General features: G+C 40.6%; 2 protein-coding genes across 6 annotated transcripts in view; one reads left to right on the top strand and one right to left on the bottom strand.

Moving 5' to 3' along the window:
* LOC122836861 (neural cell adhesion molecule L1-like) overlaps positions 1 to 5463 on the bottom strand; it is a 31014-nt gene extending 25551 nt beyond the window's left edge. For 2 of the 5 annotated variants that reach the window (XM_044126822.1, XM_044126847.1), the window contains exon 1: positions 4880 to 5462. The gene's annotated coding sequence lies outside the window, so the exon portion shown is untranslated. Of the gene's footprint in view, positions 1 to 807; positions 1483 to 4879 lie in introns of those variants that run through there. The other 3 variants (XM_044126837.1, XM_044126855.1, XM_044126829.1) reach the window with 3 other exon arrangements.
* A 1743-nt stretch (positions 5464 to 7206) lies between these two features.
* Positions 7207 to 12479, top strand: LOC122836894 (structural maintenance of chromosomes protein 1A-like). The gene is made up of 17 exons (XM_044126874.1): positions 7207 to 7381; positions 7465 to 7650; positions 8050 to 8229; positions 8314 to 8460; positions 8546 to 8683; positions 8798 to 8914; positions 8999 to 9105; positions 9176 to 9317; positions 9406 to 9551; positions 9628 to 9781; positions 9895 to 10002; positions 10248 to 10404; positions 10515 to 10669; positions 10890 to 11041; positions 11204 to 11273; positions 11360 to 11470; positions 11742 to 12479. The coding sequence occupies exons 1-17, from the start codon at positions 7277 to 7279 to the stop codon at positions 11820 to 11822; spliced, it is 2256 nt and encodes a 751-aa protein (XP_043982809.1). The 5' UTR covers positions 7207 to 7276; the 3' UTR covers positions 11823 to 12479.
* Positions 12480 to 12487: the final 8 nt, after the last annotated feature.

Below are 12487 nucleotides of genomic sequence, written 5' to 3'. Positions count from 1 at the left end.
CGGTGCTGTCAAAATCATGCAGTCATTGATTAAATTCTGACACTATCCATTCACAAAAATATAAAACATCCTTCGGGGCCCCCGAAATGCCGGGGCCCCGGGCTGCAGCCCCGGTAAGCCCCTGCTAAAATCCGGCCCAGGGCAGAGTTATCAAGGGATGGTTTTAATTCAACCTTGTCTTTACAGCAAGGTTCTGGTAAAATTCTATAAGAAGTTAAAGTTTCACCTGCATTAAAATTTTTATAAAACAGACGAAGCGATAGTTCATCTGAACAATAAGACCCTCCACATGTTTGCAATGGGTGGTTATTTATGAGGAAGCCGATGAACGTCGCCATCAGAGATGGAGAACTTTAGTCGCTTTGTTGCTACAGTTTTCAGTTTTGAACAGTTTGGAGTACACGCAAAAGCTTGGTCTCTTTATGAAGATGACGAGCTAAATTTTCTGTTTTTTTCAGTCAAAAATACTTTAAAGGTTTTACAAGCAGGGTCATTAAAGCATTTTCTGACTGAAAACATGCTTTGTTTTCAGTTTCATACAGCAAGGTCATTTTGAACAACAAACCTCCTCAGTTTCAGTTTCTTGTGTACATAATTGTTTTGGAGTTAATTACCCACCACGTGGAGCAAGCCTGCTGATTGTTTACACTGCTCGGTATCACACACAACAAGCTGTTATGGCACACCATGATTAAGACGCGCGCATGTGAGACAAAAGAAAGTGGCAATAATAGACACATGGAGGGTAGAGAGGGGCTGTTTGACAGCTCCACAGGCTGAGCGGAGGGGATGTTTGGCTCAAATTACCTCCCTTTTTTGGCACTGCCACAGCATCTGAGAGAGGGGTGACCTTGAGAGAGAGAGAGAAGGTGTGAGAGAGAAGAGGTGGAGATGATGAGAGAGCACGGAGGGTGGGAAGAAGGTGGGAGATTGGTGATTATTTTTCATTTTCTTTCATCGAGTGGGTAATGGCTGCCACAGTAATTACTGTTGATATTTTATTTGTCACTCAGGGGAGAAAGTAAAGGAGAAAGAGCCGAATGAGAAATGTGGGATTCTTCTATTACAGGGGAGATCAGATCATATTAAATTAAAGAACAAACAGGAGCTAAACCCCTAAAAAGGCAGTTTAAGCTAACAGCTTTAGGATTAAATGAGGCATTGCACTCACTCGCCTGCCTTTCAGAATAATTGTATGCAGCGACGAGACGGAGGGGAACTGGGAGGAGGACTTTAGGACTGACAAAAAGTGGATAGAGAGGTTGTTGAGGAGAACAGGAGAAGAGAGAGAGAGGTAAGGCTACGGAAGGAAAAGAGGAGGAGAGGAAGGCAACTTATCTCATCCTTCCAGTCCACATTCACACATGATGCAAGATCCTGGTGGATGGTCAGTATGGAGGAGAAGGTATTTTTCGAGCCTGAGCAACTACATGACTTTGCCAGCGTCCTTGCTGTCTTTTTTTGGGTCAGATTATGTCTTCAATCTGGAGTATCAGGAGTCAGCATCCACCACGCTGGAGATGATACAACTGTAAGTACTCTACACCAAGCCATTTATGAGTAAAATTTAATGACAGTTTGACTGATGATGAAGAACCATAGCTGATTGCTGTATTGTATGTCTTCATTTTAAAAAAATACAATTAATATATTTTATTTCTGTTAAATGATTCTTTGTGAGGATCAATCCAGATGTTGGTACCAAATGCACAGCCAAAGTCAGTACAAGCTGTAAGACGGGAAGTCAAGAGGAAAGTAGTCAGTGTCAACTCCCAGATCAACACCTTCCTCAAATGACTCGCTGAATTTGAATAGAGGACTTCCAACTAGGTAAGCATTTTACCAAATGTTTATTATTTTATTGTCTTTTCCTCCTATCCTGCATGTTCTGACTTTACTTTAGCCTTTTTAATATGATTTTAATGATTATTTATAAATGGCCTGTGATTCCTACACAATAGCCCTTTAGAGTAGCCTGCATCTTTTCTGTGTCCGTGGTAAAAAGTGGATGTCGCTGCATCTCTTACTAAATCACAGAAATGTATAAGTGTGTAGTCGTTTAAGTGAGGTGTTTTTTTTATACTATGCAGTTTTCAGTTTATTAGGCACACCTTTGCAGTGATCCGTCAGCACCAACAAAATGACTAAAAAGATTGTTATGACATGTTGTATTTCATCGTCTCCTTGGGGACATTTGCAGGGTCTCAATACAGTACGCAATCGTTTGAATTGGTGAAGACTGACTGCCATAAACAATCCAAAAACCTGAAGAGAAGCCAGTCCTGCTCATTCTTTATGCAGCTTCTATTATCACTTAAGTTTAATTGATTTTTTTTAAAAGAAATTATCAACTTAATGCTGCTTTATGCCAATGATTTTATGCATTTGGACATTGTCACTTCAGTTTAATTTGTCAGCCTTCCTGTCGATTTGAAAATGTAGATAACTTCCTGACCATCTCATGACCTCCCACATCGTCTGTCTTATTCTTTACAGTTCAGCTTCCACAAGATGGATCTCACCGGTTTTGTTTGACAAATGGAATAAAAGTTCTTCTGATGTAGGAAATGCATCTGATATAACAATATTTATTGATATGAATGCCTACCATACAGTACATTATCACACTTGCACTGTTTTTGTGATGTATTGTGTAACAGAGCACATTTAAGCTACTGTTAACTGCTTTCTGACAATGCAGCCTCTGCTGGTTTTTGACTGTTCACCATTTGAATGATATACGTGTTCATGTTGGTGCATACCTGATGTGGTACATAAAATTTGTAGTGCCCAATTTTTTTAGTTGTTCTTTTGTTGTACAGTGTGCAACAAATAGAAAAGGTTATGTAAAGATTGTTACTGTTATTGGATCCAGATGCATTCAAGTGTCCATATTGAATGAAATACAGTTCATATTCAAATGAAGTTAAGTATATTCTATATATTTTTTAAAAGTCAGTCTTTTAATAGTTTATGGCTGGTACTTGATGCACACGTTCATGTTGCTACATACATGTGCCATAAAAAATATTGACATGACCTGTAGTGTGTTCTATGGTTTTGTTGTTTTATAGCACATTATATTGTATTGTGACATTGTTCTTTATGACATTGTGAATATATAAATGGATTTTATTTCAACAAATCTGCTGAAAATAAATACCTGTTTTTATTCACAGTACTTGGACTAAAATTTCTTTTATGAAATTTTTCGGTTTATGGTAAAATATTCTTGTATTAAAAAATGTAAACTTTAATTTACAGTAAAACTGACATTATGTTGTGAAACAAGTTTACAGTAGACCAGCTTTACTATAAAATACATTTACAGTTTTATGCTATAAACTACATTTACAGTAAAGCAGTTATAACTGTAAATCACACTCACAGTAAAAATTAACTGTGAAATATCATAACAGTAAAGGTACCGTAGAATGGCAATTACAGCAACTTACAGGCAACACTGTTGCCAGTAAGTTGCCAGTAAGGTACTGTAGAATGGCAATTACAGCAACTTACAGGCAACACTGTTGCCAGTAAGTTGCCAGTAAGGTACTGTAGAATGGCAATTACAGTAACTTACTGACAACACTGTTGCCAGTAAGTTACTGTAAAATTACAATAAAAAGTCTAACAGTGTAAGCTTTAAGTCCCAGGGTCATTATTTACACTCACCAAAGGAAAGTCCGAAGCCACCACATTACTGGAATCATGTATACTGGTTTTACCATAAATAGAAGAACTATGATTCAAATGACTCAATTAATTTCAATGTCCACCAACCTAATCAGAATTTTGAAGTATATGTATTTATTAAGCAACCTTTAGCAGGGTAAATGACAAGCATATAAATTGGGTTTGGGGCCTATGGTTTTTACCAGAGCAAGAGAACAGAGCAAAAGAACAGAGCAAGAGAGCAGAGTAAGATTGACAGAATGAGAACAAAGGAAAGTTTGAACACTGTAATTGTTGCTGAAAAGAAAATTAAACCATCCTGAATAATCAACAAGTTTGGATGTTAAATCTTCTTTTGCCTGCGTACAGAAACTGGACCCCAGTGCCTCTTAGTGGCTTGAGGAACTTTTATTGGATGTTTGGTTTGACAAATAATCGCCACTACAGGAGGCTCAAACTGATGTTTGGTTGTTCTTGAAGATCCACGTTTCTTTCAGGGTACTAGTTTGCACCCTAATCACTCATCAAATATGGTTTTAAAATAGATAAAGTGCCTGCAAACTTGACCCCTATCTATGTGGATTAAAGGAGTTTCACATAAAGTCAAAGCTGTGCATCAAATTAAAATTTTTAAACATTTTAAATTTTTGCTTCAGGAAAAAGCAATTCCAGGAACAACCAATTCCTTTTTCCTGGAAAAGGAATTGCTCATATTCATAACTGGAAGCTCCAAACAGAGTGAATTATTTTCCCCCCTGATGCGTTCTTGTAGACGAAAATGTAAAACAGAAGAAAAGAAGATTCTCGTTCTTCTGTCTGCAGCGCTTGGTTGGGATGAACATGCCCCTCAACAGCGATGGCACCGTCACGTTCAACGCCACCTTGTTCGCTCTGGTCAGGACGGCACTAAAAATCAAAACTGAAGGTGCGGCACATCAAAAAGCTGTTCAAGTCGTAACAAGAAGAAATTCACTCCTTCAAATTTCACCCGTTACTGCGTTTTCTTTCTCAAACACTTTTTACAGGAAACTTTGAGCAGGCCAACGAGGAGCTTAGAGTGATTATAAAGAAAATTCACTGGAGATTACACCATTCAATTAAAATCAATACCATTTAGATCAAGTCAACCCTTTCCTCACAACCTCCCTACACTGTCATCTGTCTATCAAAAAAGGCTTTGGGGTGCAGTTCAACTCATACCCACCTGATGAAATTGGATCTTGGCAACAGAAGTCCTTGTAGTCCTTGGTCAGAGTCTTATCCTTGAAACATAAATCCTCCTTGGAATTGAAACAAAGTGAACTGTCTGTTACATCCAACTGCACAGTTCCCCGTCACTTGGTGACCCTTGTTCAATTCCCCAAGTCCGTTGCGATGTATTTTGAGATCGTTGGGTTGAGCGCAGAGTGTTGAAATCCAATGAGGAACCAAGGCTGTGGGTAGATGGATCCCGTCCCTTTGCGCGAAGTACTCCTTGTTCCCCTCGGTTCCAGGATGTGGTCCTCTGCTGGTCTTCTTACTGCACTTGTGTTGAGTCTCGGTGCCGGGGACGAAGAACATCGTATCACTCCGTCTCCAAGGTTTTATACTTTTCCCCTACTTGGTGGGCGTGCACCAGCAGAGAGAGAGAGGGAAAGAACATTGTGCGCATCTACCTGATGACGCAACCAGACCCCAACCATCAACTCAGGCCTCCGCCCTGGTGACTGTTGATGATTGTGAAATAATTCACTTGTGACCCAGTCCTGTTGGACAACAACTCCTTTCTCGAGAAGTTAGCTGACTCTGAACGGTCAGGAAGTCATCTGATGCAGAACGGCGAGCTGCATCCTGTAAACTCACACCCTCAGCTTGAAATTTGCTGAATTCACAAATTAGTTGAACTTGCACCCACATCCTCCTTCTCTACTGTTCTCCTTATGATTCTGTAATACTTTTTTAACATATAATTACCTTTAATCATTCAAGTTTTCTCTATATAAAACATCAATTCACTGCATTTCAACAACCATAGATTATTTGATTTTGGTTCATCGTCACAATATATTAAAATACAGAGAATACACATTAAGTAATCATCATTAATCAACATACAAGGCTGCGGCAGTCTCTCAAGCCTTTTATGATCTGTTTTTCTGCATGAGCCTGGACAGATCTCACATTGACATACCAGATTTCTTGACACTCTATTTTAAATTTAGCATAAACTACCAAACACAAAACATACCACCAGAGAGTCCACAAAGGTGTAAATCAATCTCTATAAATTTGTTCTGTGGAGGTTTCAGAAGGGTGACATGGCTCATTTTCACTGAGCTATATGGCTCGAGTCCCTGCAGTTCTGTAGGTTGTTGCAGTTGCCCATTTGTGGTACACAATGTGTTGGAGCTATTTATTCTCTATTTCTTTATCCATTTGAATTTTGTTAGTTAATTCTTAAATGTATATTTTTTGTATTATTTACAGTATTTATTTGCAGGTTAATAATTGTTGATTCTATTTAATTTTTTGTTTTATTATTTTTCTTATTCATTCTTTGAGTTAGACAGGAAGTCATGTGGGTCAGTCCACTTTTCTATAAGTATAGGGGCCTGGTAAAGGACCAGCAGGCATTTGGGTTTGGGGCCTATGGTTTTTACCAGAGCAAGAGAACAGAGCAAAAGAACAGAGCAAGAGAGCAGAGTAAGATCGACAGAATGAGAACAAAGGGAAGTTTGAACTCTGTAATTGTTGCTGAAAAGAAAATTAAACCATCCTGAATAATCAACAAGTTTGGACATTACATCTTCTTTTGCCTGCGTACAGAAACTGGACCCCAGTGCCTCTTAGTGGCTTGAGGAACTTTTATTGGATGTTTGGTTTGACAAATAATCGCCACTACAAATTCAATGAACACACACCTAAACTTCGGAGTCATCCTGTTTCCTTCGGCTGGGAACTGTGGGAACCAGGCGTCTCTTCTTTCTGACCACCGGCTCCGGCTGGCTGGGTTTTTGTCCTCCTCCAGCAGGGATGGGTGGAGCTACAGGGACGGGACGTTGTTTTTTGTCGGAGGGGATGCTGTCGGAGCGTTCGCTGAGGATGCCCCTCGGAGCGACAAGAGCGGCGGAGATATCAGCTGCTTATATTCTGGTGCGGCTTACAAGTTCCCCTCAATGTAGTGGATTTTATTTTATTAAAATCCACTACATTTTAATAAAAATGTAGTGGATTCAGACAAGATCTTCAGACAAGATCTTCTTGTCTGAAGATCTGAAGGTAGATGCTCCAAATAATTTAAGAGATTCATCTTTTCAAACCATAAAACCGACAAAGTTTTAATTTTTTTAAACTTTGTCGGTTGCAATTCCTTAAAACAAGCTATGTACAAAATTATATGGATAGCCACACCAGTGGTGCGTTTTCCCAAAGTCCCAAATGTAACCTGAGGAGTAAAAGTAGAGATATTTTCAGCTCCACAGAGTAGAGCACAGCTTGTTTTGTGTGTGCAAGTAACCACAACAAAACTCCACTTCTCCCGTTTAATAAATATTTTGCGTGGTCTTGATTGACATGAAAAGCATGACTGGACGGGACTGACCACCTCCATTTGCTTCAGGTGATGGAGCAGCTGGGAGATGCCAGGATCGACAGACAGGAGAACAGTCGACAGCAGCGCAAGGCAGAAATCATGGAGAGCATCAAGAGACTTTACCCCGGATCTGTGGTAATTTACTAATGTACAAAATCAACCCATGCTGTCCAAAACTGAGCATATTTGAATTAAACCACCTGCTGTTGTGTTTTCAGTACGGCCGCCTGATCGACCTGTGCCAGCCCACTCAGAAGAAATATCAGATCGCTGTTACCAAAGTGTTGGGCAAGAACATGGACGCCATCATCGTCGACTCAGAGAAAACCGGCCGAGACTGCATCCAGTACATCAAGGAGCAGAGAGGAGAGCCTGAGACCTTCCTTCCTCTTGACTATCTTGAGGTGAATATTACACTACAGATAACACCTCAAGGGAAAAGTAATTACAGTGGAAAGTAAAGATTTTATTTTGGACTATAAACAAGTACATTTTCAAAGATTTAGAACGGAGGTCTCTATTGCTCACTGACACTGTCCTGCAACCTTTAGATGTCTCCCTGTTCCAACACACCTGAATGAAAGGGTTGAATTATCTCTTCAGCATATCATCAGGTTCGTCTGAGTGCTGATGATGAGCCATTAGTACGATTCAGGTGTGTAGAACAGGAGGGGGCATCTAAAAGGTACAGGACAGTAGCCCTTAAAAACCGGAGTTGGAGACTGCTGATTTAGCAGCAATTTTGGAGGTAATTATCATTCATATTGATCACCCAATGAGCAGAAAACCTTTTTTCCCTTAAGGTCAAACCAACAGATGAAAAGCTGAGAGAGCTGCGCGGGGCCAAGCTGGTGATTGACGTGATCCGCTACGAGCCGCCACACATCAAAAAAGCCCTTCAGTATGCTTGCGGTAACGCTCTGGTTTGTGAGAATGTGGAGGACGCACGAAGGATCGCTTTCGGAGGGCCTTACAGACACAAGGTTGTTAACCTGGTTTGGGATGAGAAAACTGTTGATATTTTAAGATGTTAGTTTGCTGATGTGTCTTTATTATCCTGTGTTCAGACTGTAGCCCTGGACGGCACGCTGTTCCAGAAGTCAGGAGTCATCTCCGGAGGAGCCAGCGACCTGAAGGCCAAGGCCAGACGCTGGGACGAGAAGGCGGTGGACAAACTAAAGGAGAAGAAGGAAAAACTTACAGAGGAGCTAAAGGTAACCAACTCAGAAGAATTTGATTGCATATTTAGTTCATTTATACCTTGTTTTAGCATAAATCACTTTCGGGTTTTCTTTGCAGGAGCAAATGAAGGCAAAGAGGAAGGAGGCAGAACTGCGTCAGGTGCAGTCTCAGGCACACGGCCTGCAGATGAGACTCAAATACTCCCAGAGCGACCTGGAGCAGACCAAAACCAGGCACCTCTCCCTCAACATGCAGGTACGCCCCGAGCCTCTTGTTTTGTCTTTTGGGACTTTTGAGTAGTGATTGTTGGTTTTAAGGTGTTTTTTTTGTTGTTGTTGATGATGTTTTTGTTTGACTTCTTGTTTGCAGGAGAAATCCAAACTTGAGAGTGAACTTGCGAATTTTGGCCCTCGCATCAATGACATCAAGAGGATTATCCAATCCCGTGAGCGAGAGATCACTGACCTCCGAGACCGCATGAACCTGGTGAGACTGACTGAGCACACAGCCCGCTTCAAACCAGCTTTACATTCGATTCTCTGTAGTTTAACGGCCGAGTTTGTCTTGTAGGTGGAGGACGAGGTGTTTGTTGAATTCTGTAAGGAGATCGGAGTGAGAAACATCCGAGAATTTGAGGAGGAGAAAGTGAAGAGGCAGAATGAAATCGCAAAGAAGCGGTCAGTTTAGAGTTTAAGTCACTTCTCTGGTAGCAAAACGTTTTTTTTGACTGGTGTCGTTTAATTTCAGTCTCGAGTTCGAGACCCAGAAGACCCGTCTGGGAATCCAGGTGGACTATGAGAAGAACCAGCTGAAGGAGGACCAGGAGAAAGTCATGATGTGGGAGCAAACTGTTAAGAAAGACGAGGCTGAGATAGAGCGCCTTAAGAAGGTCCAAAAATATATTCAAAGTCAGCATTAATGGTTTTATATTGATTCAGCTGGAAATCAAGACGAATGTGATCTGTGGTTTTACTCAGGAGGAGCACAGACACATGAAAATCATCGATGAGACGATGGCCCAGCTGCAGGACCTGAAGAACCAACATCTCACCAAGAAATCTGAAGTCAACGATAAAAACCACGAAATGGAGGAGATTCGCAAAAAACTGGGAGGCGCCAACAAGTCAGTGCTGACTAAAACCAAGATGAAATAAAAATGTTTTAGTGTGCATTTTCTAAATCTGTTTGTTGCCTTCCAGAGAGCTGACCCAGCTCCAGAAGGAGGTCACCGCCATCGAGACCAAACTGGAGCAGAAGCGCAGTGACCGCCACAACCTGCTGCAGGCCTGCAAGATGCAGGACATCAGGCTGCCGCTTCGCTCTGGAACCATGGATGATATCAGCCAGGGAGAAGTATGAGGACATGGCAAAGATGTTTGCTTTAATGGACAGCTTTTTTTGTTGTTGTTGTTGTTTTTTAAAATCAGGACTTGAAAAGAAATTAAGGTTATTTCTTGCTGTTGAAGGGAAGCTCTCAGACAGACGACTCCAGCAGTCAGAGGACGTCCAGCAGCGTTCTGGCTAAAGAAGCTCTAATAGAAATCGACTACAGCAACTTGTCTGAAGATCTGAAGGTAGATGCTCCAAATAATTTAAGAGATTCATCTTTTCAAACCATAAGAACTTCCTGTATCTTATAATAAAGCAGTTCCCACTCTGAAAAAATGTTGCACAAATTTCTCAGGGTAAACCACTTTTATCTCCTAAGCTTTTGAAAGCTTAGGAGATAGCTGTTTTTTTTATATACATAAAAGACATGTAATATTTCAGTTATTAAAATAAAAAATAAGCCACTTGACATCTTTGTAATTTCCTAAAGGATGCATTGTCAGAAGAGGAGATAAAAGCAGAGACAAACACGCTGCAGCAGCGTCTGAACGAGCAGCAGAGCATCCTGCAGAGGATCAGCGCTCCCAACATGAAGGCCATGGAAAAACTGGAGAGCGTCAGGGACAAGTTCCAGGAGACCAGTGACGGTGAGAGGACACGATCCTCGTTGACGAAACGGAGACGGGACCAGAGGACGAGATTCCTAGAATGGTCCAAAAAGGAACTCGTTCTGATGATGTTATCTGTTGGATTTCAGAGTTTGAGGCCGCTCGTAAGAGAGCCAAAAAGGCAAAGCAAGCCTTCGAGCAGATCAAGAAAGAGAGGTTTGATCGTTTTAATACCTGCTTCGAGTCTGTGGCCACCAACATCGATGAGATCTACAAAGCTCTATCACGCAACAGCAGCGCCCAGGTGTGTTTTCGCTTTTACTGGAGCAAAATCACTGCAGTAAAGATTGTATTATTTATCAGCCACGTTTACTGTTGTAGACAACCCAGCTCTTAACTTCCTGCTGGTTGATTATCTTTCTTAATTGGAAAACAATATTTAATGCCACTCATTGTGCTGCACAGAAAATAGATATTGGCTGGTGACTAGTTAGTCTGAGATCTTAATCACTCTTGTTTTGCAGGCTTTTCTGGGCCCAGAAAACCCAGAGGAACCGTATCTGGATGGTATCAATTATAACTGTGTGGCGCCAGGGAAAAGGTTCAGACCCATGGATAATTTGTCTGGAGGAGAGAAGACGGTTGCTGCCCTGGCTCTGCTTTTTGCTATCCACAGGTCTGACAAAAAAAAAGCAACACAAGCGGGCGTTTTAATCGCTATTAAGTAATGAGCATGGTGACTCCTGCTTGGTGTATTTGTGATATTTAAATATTTTTAGGACCTGGATGAAAGTAGATTCCTGTCCACCTCTTTAACATCTCTTCTGCGTCCTTGCAGCTACAAACCGGCGCCGTTCTTCGTCCTGGATGAGATTGATGCCGCTCTGGACAACACTAATATTGGCAAAGTGCGTTCAGATTTCACTGTCACTGACTTTTCATCAGTGATGCTTGTGATTAAAATATATATACATATATGTTCTTTCTTCTCAAGGTGGCCAATTACATCAAAGACCAGTCAGTACAAAACTTCCAAGCTATTGTCATTTCTCTGAAGGAGGAGTTCTACACCAAGGCTGACTCTCTGATAGGCGTTTATCCAGAGGTAGGTTTCCCTTTTCACTGACCATCTGTGTGACTACAACTGTAGTCACACAGATGATTAGATGCTGCGATATAAAACAAATGCTAATTGTAATTTGCAGCATCAGGATGTCCAGCCTCACCAGTTTTCTGCTGAGCATTTTTACCCTCCAAAGAGTTTTTATTTAACAAGTTGGCAGGACTGAAATAAAGAAACTTTATTTTTAGAGTGTCTATGACATTTAAGTGGTTACTTGAAGAAATGAAAGCGATTCTTGTTCTCTGTTTCACAGCAAGGAGATTGTGTTATCAGCAAAGTTCTCACCTTTGACCTGTCGCAGTATCCTGATGCCAACCCGAATCCAAATGAGTAACAAGAGCCTGCTCAGTACTGTTCTATATAGTTACTGATCATGTATTCAGTAAGTCTTCAGTTCTGTTTTTTTTTTTTGGTTGTATTTTTTTTTTTATAGTTTAGTCATTCATAAAACCTTTTCTTGCTGGTATGTGTTTTTTGTAGTGAAACCGAAGATTTCTGTACATTTAATGGAAACGACCCTCTCTGAATTTGACCATTATTGTAGTGAATTATGATAAAGTACAAGGAGACTCAAAGCTTTTTAGTGAACTGTAGGATTTATACTAACCAGTTAATAAAATGCCTTTAAAATAAGCAAGTTCCTTTTTTATACCGTTTATGGCTCTGTTTGTTTGCTTAAAGCCTTTGCCTGTCCTCTGTGTGCTTAAAAGCAAATTACATTTTATATGTGCAACTATTTTTAAAAGCTCAATCAGGAGTGTTTAGTTGTGTGGTGGATCGATTCCCTGTGTGACAACTAAACGAAGCAGTAAAAAAATGGCTGTAGCTTAAAGTGCTATAGGAAGATTTCGAACCTTTTTGAAACCTGACTTAATATTATTATGTCAAAAGTACCTAATAAGTTGGAGTATCACCTGAAACCACTTCAGCATGAATAAGATGATTATGTCTGTTTGGTTGGCTTTGCTTTAATAAATCTAAAGTGAAATCATGTGCGTT

Source organism: Gambusia affinis, linkage group LG01 (genome assembly GCF_019740435.1).
Source record: "Gambusia affinis linkage group LG01, SWU_Gaff_1.0, whole genome shotgun sequence".
In the NCBI taxonomy this organism is placed as follows: domain Eukaryota; kingdom Metazoa; phylum Chordata; class Actinopteri; order Cyprinodontiformes; family Poeciliidae; genus Gambusia; species Gambusia affinis.
This window is presented reverse-complemented; position numbering and strand designations above follow the sequence as displayed.

Coding starts and splice junctions, on each gene's coding strand:
- LOC122836894 (XM_044126874.1), top strand. CDS start 7,277: ATGGAGCAGCTGGGAGATGCCAGGATCGACAGACAGGAGAACAGTCGA. Junction 8,461..8,545: donor AACTTACAGAGGAGCTAAAG/GTAACCAACTCA, acceptor TTTTCTTTGCAG/GAGCAAATGAAGGCAAAGAG. Junction 11,042..11,203: donor CTGCTTTTTGCTATCCACAG/GTCTGACAAAAA, acceptor GCGTCCTTGCAG/CTACAAACCGGCGCCGTTCT.